The sequence below is a fragment of the Notolabrus celidotus genome, chromosome 20, assembly GCF_009762535.1.
Source record: "Notolabrus celidotus isolate fNotCel1 chromosome 20, fNotCel1.pri, whole genome shotgun sequence".
Taxonomy (NCBI): domain Eukaryota; kingdom Metazoa; phylum Chordata; class Actinopteri; order Labriformes; family Labridae; genus Notolabrus; species Notolabrus celidotus.
The window spans coordinates 9,888,207-9,902,451 of NC_048291.1; the positions used below are offsets into that span (position 1 = coordinate 9,888,207).

General features: G+C 43.7%; 1 protein-coding gene across 7 annotated transcripts in view; it reads right to left on the minus strand.

Moving 5' to 3' along the window:
- tnrc6c1 (trinucleotide repeat containing adaptor 6C1) overlaps positions 1-14,245 on the minus strand; it is a 56,427-nt gene that overhangs the window by 10,594 nt on the left and 31,588 nt on the right. For 4 of the 7 annotated variants that reach the window (XM_034711520.1, XM_034711516.1, XM_034711518.1 and 1 more), the window contains 9 exons: positions 6,725-9,238; positions 4,094-4,291; positions 3,322-3,488; positions 3,115-3,192; positions 2,462-2,680; positions 1,297-1,446; positions 837-956; positions 468-551; positions 53-293 (listed from right to left, as the gene is read on the minus strand). In XM_034711520.1, the coding sequence (XP_034567411.1) occupies positions 53-293; positions 468-551; positions 837-956; positions 1,297-1,446; positions 2,462-2,680; positions 3,115-3,192; positions 3,322-3,488; positions 4,094-4,291; positions 6,725-9,238 (3,771 nt within the window). Of the gene's footprint in view, positions 1-52; positions 294-467; positions 552-836; positions 957-1,296; positions 1,447-2,461; positions 2,681-3,114; positions 3,193-3,321; positions 3,489-4,093; positions 4,292-6,724; positions 9,239-10,790; positions 10,905-14,245 lie in introns of those variants that run through there. The other 3 variants (XM_034711519.1, XM_034711521.1, XM_034711522.1) reach the window with 2 other exon arrangements.

A 14,245-nucleotide genomic window follows, 5' to 3' on the forward strand; every position in this document is an offset into this window, starting at 1 on the left:
CAACACACTACATCTGTCTGCCATGTACAGAGTGAGGTTAAGTGCCACTCACAGAGAGAGTAGGGGCTGTAGGTGTTTGGAGATGACTGCGGCTCTTTGGTCTGCAGGTCGGAGAGGCCTGGAGCCTGGGGGTGACCTGGAAATGAATCCAGGGTGGATTTAGTCCCGCCAGGGTGAAGGCCAGAGTGGGAGGGGGGCGGCTGCTGTTGCTGCTGCTTCATCAGCAGGGCCTGGGCCAGCTGACGCTGGTGCTGTTGGATCTGCTGCTGCATGTTATTGATTGTACGTGCAACCTGGATCGACATCAGGGAGAAAACATGTTTAGATGTATAATATTTTTGACTTAAAAAAACTAAAATACACAGTGGCTTATACCTTTGTAACGATTACTCAGGTAAATGTAGAATGTGTCAGGGATCACAGTGAGTAGTGATAACGGAGAACTGAAGGACAAAAGGGAAACTTACTTGCTGCTCTTGTTGTCGAATGGGGCCAGAAACGTTGCGTTGCGCCTGCAACATCTGCTGCTGAATTTGTAAACGCTGGTATGCCTGTGTTTGAGAAGGAAGTATACAAACATAAGTGTGTCTCTGATTCAGTTATAACCCTATAGTACTCATGAATACTTAAAGTAGAGTTTGATAAATGGCTAAGTACAAATAAGAAATGGCTTAAAAACATTAACTTGTAAATGTCCAAACCAAATTAAACTGCTTATGCATTTTGTCATTTTTAGGTCTGGTGTCCCAGATAACAACCATTTGAACTCTACTCTTGGCAGTTATAACTGAAGTATGCAGTTAAATCTAAAGCAGAGGAGGCTGAATGAGTCTCACCAGTTGCAGCTGGTAAAGTTGATTCAGAAGGGTCATATGTTGAGGGTTTATTGGTGAGGTTAAAAGTGCAGGATTCAGACCAATGTTTTTTGCTGCAAACTGTAAGAGCTGTGCTTGAACCTGTGGGCAAATTGAAAGCACATTAACACATTTAAATGTGTAAAAAATTAAAAACCATGTTTGCGAAAGGTGCATAAACTCTCTGAGTTGAGGAGACGTCCCTCAGCGGCTTCAAATATTTATCTACTGATCAACAGTATATGCTTGAATTCAGATAGACATGAAGTATATACATACATGCATAAATAGTGAATGAGAACTCTTACTGGAGATGTTTCTTAAGGCAGTTATCTGAATGCTAAATAATTATCATGCATTTATTAAAACAGCTAACAGATGTGTTGGGGTTGTGCGTGAGAGATGGAGCCTGCTGTGTTTGCATAAGTGTGAGTGTGTGTACCTGAGGGGAGAGAAACTGAGGCACTTGAGCACGTAGACTAGGCTGAGAGGAGCTGAGAGGCGGCACTGGCGGCTGAGGAGGCGGCTGAGGCTGCTGCATGGCCCGGGCTTGTGCTGCTCCACCACCGCCAAACATTCCACTCTGCATCTGCTGGAGGTAGGGAGCATTCGAAAAGATAGTCAAGATCTGGCTCAGTCGGACCACAAGTTGTACCCCGTAAGTCAAAGAATGAGTTTAAGCAGGTCCTTAAACAGTCTTCGTATGAAATATGGACATTCATGAATTGAATTGGCTTAAATATTTTATCTAAAGCTCAAAATGACAAAGTAGGTCATTCTTAAATCAAAATTACAGCGCAAGGAAGGGAATCTACACATACAATGCAGTGAGGGGGACATATGTGATGTAAAAATCACATTGCCCTTTACAAAATGCAGAGGTAAAATGCTATTCTTTGATGGACAAAGGGACATTTATGAGAGGAGAATTAATGCGTCAGAAGCTGAAACTTGCATTGTTTCTAATGTCCAGCAGAGGGAGGCTGCTGGATGCGCAAATACCTCTAGTTTTAATAACACAGATGAGAGAATTACCTCACGTCTCAGTTGGTTTTAGTACCCCAGAAAACTTATGTTTGTGAGTTTATGGTTTACATCTGTAATCCTGTCTCTTCTCCAATGTAGCATTACTTTTAATTTGCAAGTTATTAAGATTAAAAGACGATAAAGCATGATATGCTTTAGCTACCTGTAATAGAAAAGACTCATAGAAAAGACTAGAAAAAGGCATGTCAATTAAGTTTGAGGTGTAGATTTGACCACTCACCAAGTCCTTCGATTACAGTGACTACTGGTTTCAGAAAAACAGACTGTCGTGGCCAAAATGCCAAACTCTAGGCATCAAATGGTTAAAAACAATACTAGTTTTAACATCTCAGAAGTCCTCATGTTACTAAAAATGTCCATGCATGTACACAGACTCAGTCTTATTCGATAAAGGGGAAAGACTAATGGTCTACTTTTGATTGATACGTTTCTAAAAAGAGTTTTATTTGTCTCCTAATCAACCCTTTTCCAGGGATTCCAATCTTAAATGAAGCAAAGCAGCATTCAAACACAGAACTATCTCATGTTTCATATTTCTTTTATGCATATCATTGAATGACCTTATCCATGAAGGGCAGGCGGGGGTCTGCTGAAGGGTCTTTGGAAAGAAGCGGAGGCCGAGGGCAGCTCATGGGCTTGTTGATGAGCCCGTTATTGTAGTCGTGGCCGGTCATCCCCATCCCCCGCTTGTCTAGCTCTGTCTTCTTCTCCAGCAGGGCACTCATGGCCTGGTCCAGGTTCATGTTGTTGCTCTTTAGAGCTTCCTCTGCTGGGTCTCTCTGGAGATGAAAACACAAAAGGATGAGGAATGAGCAGGCCCATACATGATGTGACGCGTTTGACCAGTAGATTTAGGCTGCTGATGATATTCCCAACTCTGCATTTAACAAGTTCCTCAATCAATAATAATGTCTGTAAAATGTTAGAAGTATGTGGAAAAGCCTGTTGGATATTACGGAGCTAATGGTGAACATCTTTGAATGTCTTGTTTTGTCTGACTAACAGACCAAAACCAAAGATATTCCATGGACCAAAATGTAAAGAAGTAAATAAAATGTTGCATCTAGTTTGCGTAAAAAAAAAAGTTGTAGCTTTAAAATTTAATTTTGAAAGAGTATCTCTAAATTTTGGAGAGGAAATGTTTACATAATTTTCATAAAACAGTGTTAATTTCTCAGATTGACTGACAGCACTTAAGTGACATTATACTCACAGGGAAGCCCATGTCTGTCAGCTGTTTGATGAGACGATTCATGATCCAGGCATCTTCTTGCTTCACTGGGACTTTTATCTGAGACGAAAGAGGAAAGAAAATGATTACCACATTAACTCAATAATAGAAAGCGTTGATGATGTAATATCTCATTGTTTTTAAAGGACTAAAGGAACTTTAATGTATGAGAGTAGTCCTGATTTTCACCTTCTGTGGAACTTTTTTAGATGCATTGCCCCAAGAGTTGCAGGAGGAGTTGCTTTCCTGGGAGGCAGTGTTGTTCCACATGTCCCCCTCCTCAGCATCCCACTGACCCCCTGACATGTTGAGATCTTCACCTCCACCTCCCCATCCATCTTGCATAGGTTTGGGGGCTGGGAAACACATCACAAGAGTAGATTTAAACAAAGAAGCAGGATACACACAAGCCTTAACTTACACTTGTCTTCAAGCTGCTATCTGGGTTTCCTACCTAGGGCTCATTTCCTGCATATCCCTCCCCACTCTCTCTAGCAGTTTCCTGCTCTATCAACGGTCATATATTTTCTAAATAAAAGCATAAAAGCTGAAAAATGTAACTTAAAAAAAAAGCATCCGATCAGTTGTCCTCTTGCTCCTGAGCTGTAACATTTTGAAAGATGAATTGAAGTTAAGGGAAGTGTTTCAAAAAGAATAAACTCCAAAAGAAGGAAAGGAAAACTACAAAAAGCTGGCCACTTCCACTAAAATGTAACATTTCCTCCATTTCTACAAATGATTTATTGTATTTTGAACAGAACCATCAGATGGCCACTAGGGGCCAGTGTGGATTTCTGTGTGGAATCTCCTGTGCTCTCACTTCTATTCTATCAAAGTGATGTCCTTGAGACACTGGGGGAGGATTACTGTACTTTTTTTCCAGCAGTGAAGAACACATGGTACTGTTATTTCTCTACTTTGTGATGACTGATTCATACAACACTGAATAAAGAGTGTTTACCAGGTTTGCAAGATGCAGTTGTCATCGCCGAGTTGCCCCTGATGTAGTTGTCGGGGTTGTTGTCTCCCCCCCAGCCTCCACAGCTGCCGGTAGGTTTCCCCCAGGCAGACGTCCCGTTGTCCACGCTGACTGGAGGGGGTGCAGGTTCCCCCCAAGTGCTCTCTGATTTAGGGTGGGAGCTGGGATTCTCTCCCCAACCTGGAAGAGACACAAAATATAAATATATCAATGAAAAAACTGCAAAAACATCAACATCTGAAGTTATTTTATGCGCCTTTTTTTTTAAAAAAATCACAAGATGGCAAAGAGATAAAAATAACAAACTCAAAATAATCACATAGCTTACAAACAAATGAGGCATAAACACATTTTTTTAGCTGGTCATTATCTGCAGTTTTCATACATAACAGATGATTTGAGTTGCACACCTGTCAAGGATGAGTTTCTTTTTCACAAATGAGAATGATTTTGTAAATATATTGATGAATTTGCTTGACTAAAGGCAAAGGTTTGTCCTGGCTTATGTTGCCTTATCTCATATTTCACTGTACGTGTGCTCACTTGAATATAAAATGCAAGATTTATGAAGAGATCATACCAACAGACACAGCAGAAGCTTTCCATGAGAGCTCTTTCTCCCTAAGAAAAAGTCTGAATGTCTTTTCACTCATTCGCTATCCATTCAGAAACTTTCCTCACTTCTCTATATCTTTAAATGTGCCTCCTGTGGATACCTAAGTAAAAGGACAAGCAGGCTAGTATGTCTGTGTAAAACATATTCACAGGATTTTTTGATCTCTTTTAAATATACAGTATTTTATTTTTTTGAATTTTTCTTTTTATTTGGAATGGCACAATATACAATACAATTTCTTTGGCATTTAACACCTCAGTATCACAGTCTCTCTTTAGTCCACTTCAAATATTTTCCATCGCATAATCACCCCCTTCCCTGGGAATTGGGAAAGGTGATCGTATAGAGTTGGACTGTTTATTGTCCATGTTGCCTTTCCAAGGTTTTTTGTTCTGGAATCAAAAGAACAGGGGAGCTTCCTCTTGTGATTCTCAAAAATACAACAAAATTAAGAGTAGCCAAAGAGAGCGGGCGGTCACAAAATACAGATAGCTTTAAACAAAATCAGATGTTAGCGGTTTCACATACTCAGTCGATTTTGTTCAAATTCGGTAAAACTTGCACTCTGAGGGAAAATGACAGTTTTTCAATAATTTAAATCTCATATTTTATCCATTCCTCAACTGTGGGTGGTTATATTTTCATCCATTTTCTTGTTAGGGCTTTTTTACTTGCCGTCAATAGTATACCAATTAATTTTTTGTCATTAATATTCCAATTCTCAAATGATATATCACCCAGCTACAGAGTTTCACAATTAAAAGAAATCTTAAAACCAAATAATATACATTGATTTTAACCTAAATTGCAATGAATTAATTTAAAAGAGCTGAATGATACCGCTAAAAATCTCTTTTAATTTGTTCATTATTCGTGGATAAAATCCGAGCTTCAAATCCATCTGAGCCTCTAGTACACATCATGACCCCATTTATCCTTCTCTTTTGGAGTGTGAAGTGCCACTCGTGCAGAAACCCGGGCTTGCTTAGCAGGATCATTGACACACAGAGAAGATGCCCATTTAAGATTTGGCAACGGCCTGGTCCCTCTTGGCACCAGGAACACGGTGCTGTCTGTGGGCCAGTGGCAGTGCCAGGCTCAGCTTAGCTCTCTCTCCAGGGAGAGGTCAAACCACGCCGGCAGCTCCAAAAAGTATACTACAATCAACCATCCGGTATGCGAGGAAAAGTACTTAACTGGTTTAAATATTGCACACGGGGTCATACAAACTCAGATTTCCACGACTATCTGTGCCTCGTTACGGATATCAATTATTCATACCAATTTATTTTTAACTCTACACTCAACAACAAGTGTGCCCGTTTGAGAGTCAGCTATCAGGTTTTATGGGGAGCAAATAGATCCAATGTGAAGTCAGTATGCAGGGTCAAGTGAGGGACAGCAGGGGGCGTCTGACCCCTCACAGCTCCTAAAGGCTTGCTCCACCTCCTCCCTTCAAACACTGACAGATGGTGGCTCCCATATAATCACACACTTCCGAGCCGTCTCAAACAGTTTGTGGTGAATCTCTGTTTTCATGAGGCACTTTGTAAACAGCATTCTTGTGCTTCCTTTGAGTACCCATGAGAGGTTGCCAGGGTTACCCTCACAGAGGGGTTCAGTGTTGTGAAATCGGAGGAGCCTCATGGAAAGACAGGGCGGCGCTGCTTAGCTCATTTGGATAGTGAATTAGATGTAAATCCAAAGAGGACAAACTAGGTCAAGTATTACCTTTAAGTGGATCAACAGATTGGAGCTCAGCAGAGCAGTGTGCTCACTAACCAACCAGCTTTCGTGTTTAACACCTTTGCTTTGAGCAGTGGGGAAAAAAAGGCTAAGTCATCATGAATATACTTTGAGTCACAAATCTGAAATCAAACCCCTTCAAAACCTGAAAGCTTACAACAAGGCTTATTTAAAGTTCATGTAATTTGAACTGTCATATTTAAACTGCAATTTAGCAAACACTCTAAAAGCCGAGCATTGGGCTGTCTTACCTTGAGATATCAGGGGACCCCGGCTGTGAGATGGTCCAGTCTGGTGTTGCACAACAGGATCCATGGGTCCACTGGTGGGCCCTGGGTTTTGTGAGTTTGAAGTGTGGTTCTGTAAGGGTGCAGGCGGCCCGTGATAAGTGTGATTGTGAGAAGGGGGGTGGTTGTTGTTGTTGTTGTTGGGGCCTGGGGGGTTATTGCCTCCAGGTGGGACTTTGGCCTGGGACGTTCCTGGATTGTTCCTGTCCCACAGATTGACTGACTTGGTGTACGTAACAGGGTCACCCCAAGCGGATGTCCCATCATCTATCTCCATCTTACGTCTTATTGAGGGTGGGGAAGGCTCCTCCCAGCCTGTGGGCTCAGCTGAGGATTCCTGCTTACTGCCAGTCCAGCCTCCGCTTTGCTTCACTGGAGCTGGGCCACTCCAAGAGCCCATGCCCCCTCCTCCACCATTTCCACTGGGCCCCCAACTTTGGGGAGGGCCATTTGTTGGTGCGTTGGTACGTTGGGAGACTGGCTCACCCCAGCCCCCATTTCCTCCACTTCCAGATATCCCAGGTGTAGGAGTAGGCATTCCCCAACCTCTGGGGTTTTCCTTTGCACCACCTGCTTCCCCTTCCCACCCAGGGTTAGTGGGACTCTTTTTGCTCTCTTCTGCTTCTCTCCAGTCCCCTGAATTATTGCTCCCTCCACTGCTGCTCCAGCTGTGAGATGCTTTGGGTTGATCCCCCCAGCCCTGGGAGGTTGTCTTGATGTTAGGATCATCCCACCCAGAGGACTTCTCCTCTTGGTGGGATCCCCAGGACTGGCCCCCATTTTTGGGTATACTGGGGGGAGGGCCTGTTGCTGGAGCAGTTCCCCAGCCACTGTGGCCACTTTGGGGCTTAACATTGTTGGGTTGCTCTCCCCAACCAGAGCCAGGCTGGTTGGTAGCAGCCATGCCTCCACCCCAACCTGAAGCTCCCTGAGAACCAGGCACATCATTTTTGCTCCCAGGGTCAGCTCTCTGTGAGGGGCCCATATTAGTGTTAGTGGGCCCTTGGGTGTCATTTGGAGTGCTTGGGCCTGAGCCCCATGACTCCGAGGCTTCCTTTTTGCGTTTAGCATCTTCCATGTCCCAGGAGGTATGCTGACGAACAGGGGTTTGTCCCCAGCCAGTGTTACACAAAACCCTGGGGTCCAGATCCTGAGCAGGCAGAAGAGGAGCTGGATTATCTCTGGCTGAGTGGTCTCTTTGCCGGGGATGTCCTTCCATGCTGTCACTGCTCCCCTCACTGGCACCAGCTGTGCTAACAGCTCTGTTCCAGGGACTAGTCTGTGTATCCTGGGGAGGAGAGCTTGGGGTATCCCAGCCCCCCTGCTTCTCTTCAGTGTGCTGCTTCCCCCAGCCTCTACCAGACTGGTCTCCCCAGCCTCCGGAGTTTCCAGCTCGATTTCCTCCATGGCCCCAGCCAGAGTCCCAGCCAGGTGCCTCTTTAGATGAAGGTGCCTTAGAATCTCCACTGTTAACCCATGCTGAACTACCATCTTCTCCATTGACCTGGGGGCCCCCTGATTGGGGCTGGCCCATGGAACCCAAGCCTACAGGTGCATTACCCCAGCCAGGCAAGTTGCGAATGGGGCTGGGGGGTTCCTGTTTATTAGTGTGATTTGGTCCATCAGTTTTAAGGTTCTGAGGTTCTGAACTGAAAGACACATTTGTGGACGGGGAGGGGTGTGACTCTGACGTGTCAGAGGTCATCATGCTACCCCAGGCGCTGCCAATCACAGAGGAGTTGCTGTTAGTATTGGCTCCAGTACAGGTGCTGGTCTGGGCTGGTGGGGGGCCAGGTGGATTACAGAGGTTGGGTGTAGGTTGAGGAGTTGAAATGGTGTTGGCTCCCCCTGAGCTGCCTCCCCCTGTGCTACCCCCATCATGTCCCAGCATGGGCCAGGCTGAAGGGTTGGCACTGGGGTTTAGGTTCAAGTTAAAGTTGTTGGTGGAAGATGACGAAGAAGAGCCCCAGCCCCTGCCGCCTCCTCCCGCCACTGGGCTGTCACTCTTCCCTTCACTCCCCACTGAGGACTGAGGAGGGCAATGGGAGGGTCCAGACCCAGAGCCCCAGCTGCGATTGGCTGCAACCTGGCTTGAGAGCATGCTCGTTCCACTATGACTGGCAGGGCTGGGCCCACTGTTGGCCTTGCTGCTAAGTTGGTTGGCAGGAAAGTGGCCTGTCTGGCTATTGGCCCCTGTGGCCATAATCACTGTACTACAACTACTACTAGTACTACTACTGCTGCTGCTGCTGGTCAGGCGACCAGGGTCAGTGTCCAAAGGGCATCCTCCTGGAGGGGCCTGGCTCTGGCTGATGGTAATAGAAGGCCAAGCTTCTGTGTCCTTCTGGTCAATAATCAGTTGATCCCAGCCACTGAGATTGGTGGAAGATGCAGCACTTGTGGCACTTCTGTTGGCTGGCAGGTGTCCCCAGAGGGGATTATCATACTGGGCTGCTTGGCCACTCTGTGGGGGCAGTTCTGGATGGAAAGAAAGAAACACAACATAAGGTGAGGGTAAGCTTGAAGATAGGAAAAAAGAGTTAGAAATCATGTACGTCATCACTCCCACACACGAAAGGTTAAAATACCATGGCAACATGCAAGATGTGGACTTATGCTCACATATAATAGACTATGCATGACGCTTTATTAATGAAAATAAATACCACCCACACACATAAGCAAACATTGAGTAGAGATGAGTAATACAATAACAGAGCGAAGTTCAATTATTGAAAAGTTAAACATTTATAAACTCTCATTGAACACTTTCATAGTTCTCACACATTCTTTTATCCATATGTTTACAAATGTACATTGACTCTAAACAGGCACAATGCTCTTCATGACATAGCTTAGATAAATCAGAGAACATTCACAGTGTAACTACGGATGACATGTCCTACATGGCTGGCCTTTTTTCAGCTTCAAAGGTGCATCGGATTTTAAAAACCACACATTGATGAAGATGTAAAAAAAATCTCCAATTATCTTCTTAATTTTTATAATATGGATAGATCTTAGATATTCATTAAGCTTTTTTATTGTCATCTAAAAAATATTGCTCATAATTAGGTCTTCACATAATTTGTCAAATATTTCTACAACAAAAAATGTCATACTTGGAAACCACATAAGAAGACTTTATCACTGACGAAGGCTACGGTTATGAGATCTTCATCTTCTGATCCCATAAGCACTGCAGTTATGACCTCTGCTTGACATGAAGCACAAACACTGACTCTACCCTGGCTCTGAAAACCTGATTCAAAATCAAACTTCAGCTTCCATCCAACTGCACAACGTCTCCAACGACATAAGAAAATGCGTTTGCTTTTTTCCCTTCTATCCTTGGGGAGTGAGTGAAGCCAATCATCCGGAGTTCCAGTGCGCACATGGATAACGTTGATTACAAACCAATCCTAAATGCAGATCATGATTGCTGCACTAAGGAACCTGCTAACAAAATGCCTCACTTCTGCTGCCCTGTCTACTGCAGTGGTTTGTTGTTTACATGTTCCATCACATGCATGTGTAGTTACTATGCACACACTGTCACATCTGTATTTGGGATGTCACAGCGTATGTGTACCACCCCTTGCTTTCAATGCTTGCAACTAAAGGAGAGAGTGGACACAGTGAGAGAGAACAGGGGAAAGAGGGCACTGTGTTTCTGACACACAGTGCTGTCGTTCTGTGGCGTCACTCCACTGAGAAGTGCAGGACCGCCATTTTCTCAGTCCTGAACTACAGCCAAAAAGGCTCTGAGCTACCGTCTACAGCTCCACCATTGCTGCTGTAAAAGCATGCATTACTCACTCAAAATAAACCACACCAAACAAGAGGATCTTAACACTGCATGCCTAGCGATGCACTGTCACTTTAACGTTTGAAAGTGCTCACTGCTTACCCACGCAGTGTGTAAAAACAAGCCACCACCAAAACAACGCAGATGAGGCAAAGAGGAGAGGAAAAAACAGGGAGCCAGAGCAGAAGAGAAGTGTAGAGGTGAAACATAGTAGTGAAATACCTGTGGAGAGGTGCCTCCCGACCATCCTGTAAAATGCTAGGTTTTGTGCAACGCAGCAACCATCCTTGTCTCAATATGTCTGCTCGGCTCGCCAAGCTTCTGAGGCTCGTTTCTGAAATGCTGCCAAGAAGTTGCACAGCTCTTGCGCGGCATAAGACACCCCCCCTCCCTCCCTCCCTCCCTCCCTCCCTCCCTCCCTCTCTCCCTTCCTTCCTCACCCCTCATACACAGTCCCTCCCACCAACACTGCTCTGGCTGGGTCTCTCCTCTTCTATCTATTGCCTCCCTCTGGCTTTATTTATATCGTGCTCTATTCCTATCCTGACGGAGGATATTCTCCCTCTCTGGAAAAGCACTGAAAGGAGGCGGGTTGGGGGAGGGGATAGGAGCAATGGAGAGACGGGGGTATTGATGATGGTGGCCTGGATGGAGGGGGGGGGGGGGCTCGGTTAACAGCTGAATGATAAAGCCCGGAGACTTTCATTATGCACTCACGAAGCATGAGGAAAAACAAAACAAAACCACCCCCCCTCCCTCACATCGTTCAGCTTTTCAAAACTGTCACTAAATATTTAGCCAAGACCACTCCATCTGCAATTAGCGCAACCATTGGCCCACAATGGAAGGCTTTTTGAATAGCAGTGGGAGACGAGGGAGAGCAAAAAAAAACAAAACCACAAAACCATGCTGCCTCTACAGTGCTGGAATGACAATTTTTTTCACACATGCATGAGTTTATGTATGCACAGTCACACCATCAGACCACACATGATGACACATGTTTGTTTTGGTCTAACTCTATGCCTTCTAGTTGTGAATGTCTTAATTATACAGTAAGCAGCAGGAGGAGCCGGGCTTTCAAAGTGAACCGCCACTTTCAGAGCAGCAAGTACATGACATGACCGTGCTCTTAAAGATCATAGTGCAAGATTAGGGACTGGTGATCTGATCCTTAACATTGCACAGGAGTTACAGCAGATAGGCAGAGGAGAAGCAGACGGGCTTGAAGCTCGGTGAAAGAAAAGAAAAAAGGACCTCAGCCCCTGGATCAAGGCTGGTATTGTTTACAAATGATCCCGGCGCCCACGCAACAACACAATAAGTCAATGTTTGGTAGAGAACAGAGTCCCTTTATGGTGTGGGTTCAGTCCACTGCCTCTCCTCTGTGAGGACCTAGCATGTGGTGAGGTCATGGCGTGCTTTCTGCATGGCCACTCGCTCTTTTGTGTGTTAACATGGACTCTGTACACACACAGTGCATCTACTGTGCAGTTGCAGATACTCTGCTTAACAGAAAATAACACACAACTTCCTGAACGCTCAGATGAGCAGGCATGCCTTCCTTTTGATGCTTCACTTCAGCCTTCTAACTGAGGGGGCGGGGGAAACGAGGATCATGTAAAGAGGGATCACGAGGAATGAAAACACAAAGACAGCGAGGGCAGAAATTGAAGGACAGAGATGGATTTTGAGAGATGGATGGAGGAAGTAATCTAGGAGGACTGTATGGGCCTCAGCTGGACTGATCCTGGCTTAATGAAGTCCCAGAGGGGGCAGAGAGACTGGATGGTACTGAGCTGACAATGCTTGCTGCCACTCAGATGAGCAACCTCTCTAACAGACATGTGAACACACATTACTCAGGAATGTGCTACCTCTGTGTTTAATAATGAGAATCCATATCCATACTAACTGTTCTTCAAAAAGGCAAAACAGGTTTTCAGAAGCAGCGTGCACTGACTGATCATTGGTCTGATGGAAAATGCATGGTAACAAGTATTTTTCTGAAATGTTTGTACATTTTTCAGTGCAGCAAGAAGCTCCTGGTTGTAGGTGGGAGTCTTAGCTGAAAGTTAAACTGTTGTGGAAACACCTTTGATGCAGCACAAATGCAACTCAGGCAACATAAGAAGTTAGGGCTGGGCCATATGGCCTATGACTAATATCCCAATATTTTTAGGCTATATCACTATACAGGATATATCTCAGTACTTAAATATTCTAAGTATAAATGTTAAATTTAACCCTTTGCATACTTAAAATGACACCAGTATGATGATTTAAGTAGACCCTTTTTGGATTTTATTTTTATTAGCATGCAAAAATTTTAGTCTCAGCCACACATTTCAGAATTTTTAAGATTTTTAAACTGCATTTCGAGTAGTCTCCTCAACTGAACACAGATGTAATGCTTTGAAAGTAGGGGCGAGTATTGGCAAGAACCTCACGATACGATATGCATCACGATACTTGGGTCACGATATGATATTATCACGATATATCATGATATCACAATATTGTGATATATTGCGATATTCTACACAGTAAAGTAAGAAAAAAATAGAGATGGTGTCTATTTAAATCACACAATATTACTCAAAGTTGAAAGGACAAATTAAGTCAAAACAATTTGCTTGAAAACAACTTTACCACCTTATTGTTTTGGAAATACTGAAGTCGTATTTTAGTCCCAACTTGGCTAAAATATGAATTTTTATTTTTACAAAAAAATCGATATTAAGAGTTGAAATATCCTGTTATGTTATTTTAATTCCGTTGGTACATATGTGATTTTAAAAATATGATTTCAAAGCTCATGTGGAGAGCGTAGAGATGACGATATACCATTGAAGTGTTTAATGCAAAATTTCAATAAAAATTAAATATATATAAAAATTGTTGAAATATCGATATTATATCGAAGGTCAAAGTATCGCGACATATTGCTGTATCGATATTTTTCACACCTATTTGAAAGCACACCAGCTATATCTGTTGGTTTATAGTGAACATATAACAAAAGAATGCAAGTCGAAGATCGGTGTTCTTTGCAATTATTTTGCATAGTGACTAAATTTAATAGTCGATAATAGCGATGATGTCACTGAGCATGTTTTTATGCTGTGTGAGGACATAACGTAAATTTCTGGTGTTGAATTGCTGGAGTGAGACATCTTGCAGCCTTACTATCTTTGCTCAGAGTGGTGCATGCAAACAATTACCAAGAAGAGATGGTCAACAAAATAAAGCAAGATAAATTACTTCAGAGTGAGACATCTCACGTCCTGACTATCTCTGCTGAGTGTGACACATGTGAAACAGTGACAGGTAAACAAAACGTCGCAACATGGCAGCGGCCGATGCAACAACATCAAGTTATTCAATTCATTAGCATTTCACCCTGAATGCTGCAAAGGAAAGAGCTACCTGCTCTCTATGTGAACCAGAACTTGATTATAATGGAAGCATGTTGTTAATGAGCGAGCTTAAGGACAGAAGGCACGTTAGATGTCTCTCTTTCAAACATCAACTGAGACATTCAGCTTCACAATCCAAAGTTAGACAAACACCGTGGGTGTTCTATATTTTATATCCCTCACTTCAAAATATTTACCTTATTAAAATTCCTCTTTTTCTCTCCTTCTCATCTCTTTTTCTTCCTCCTCTCCTAGCAC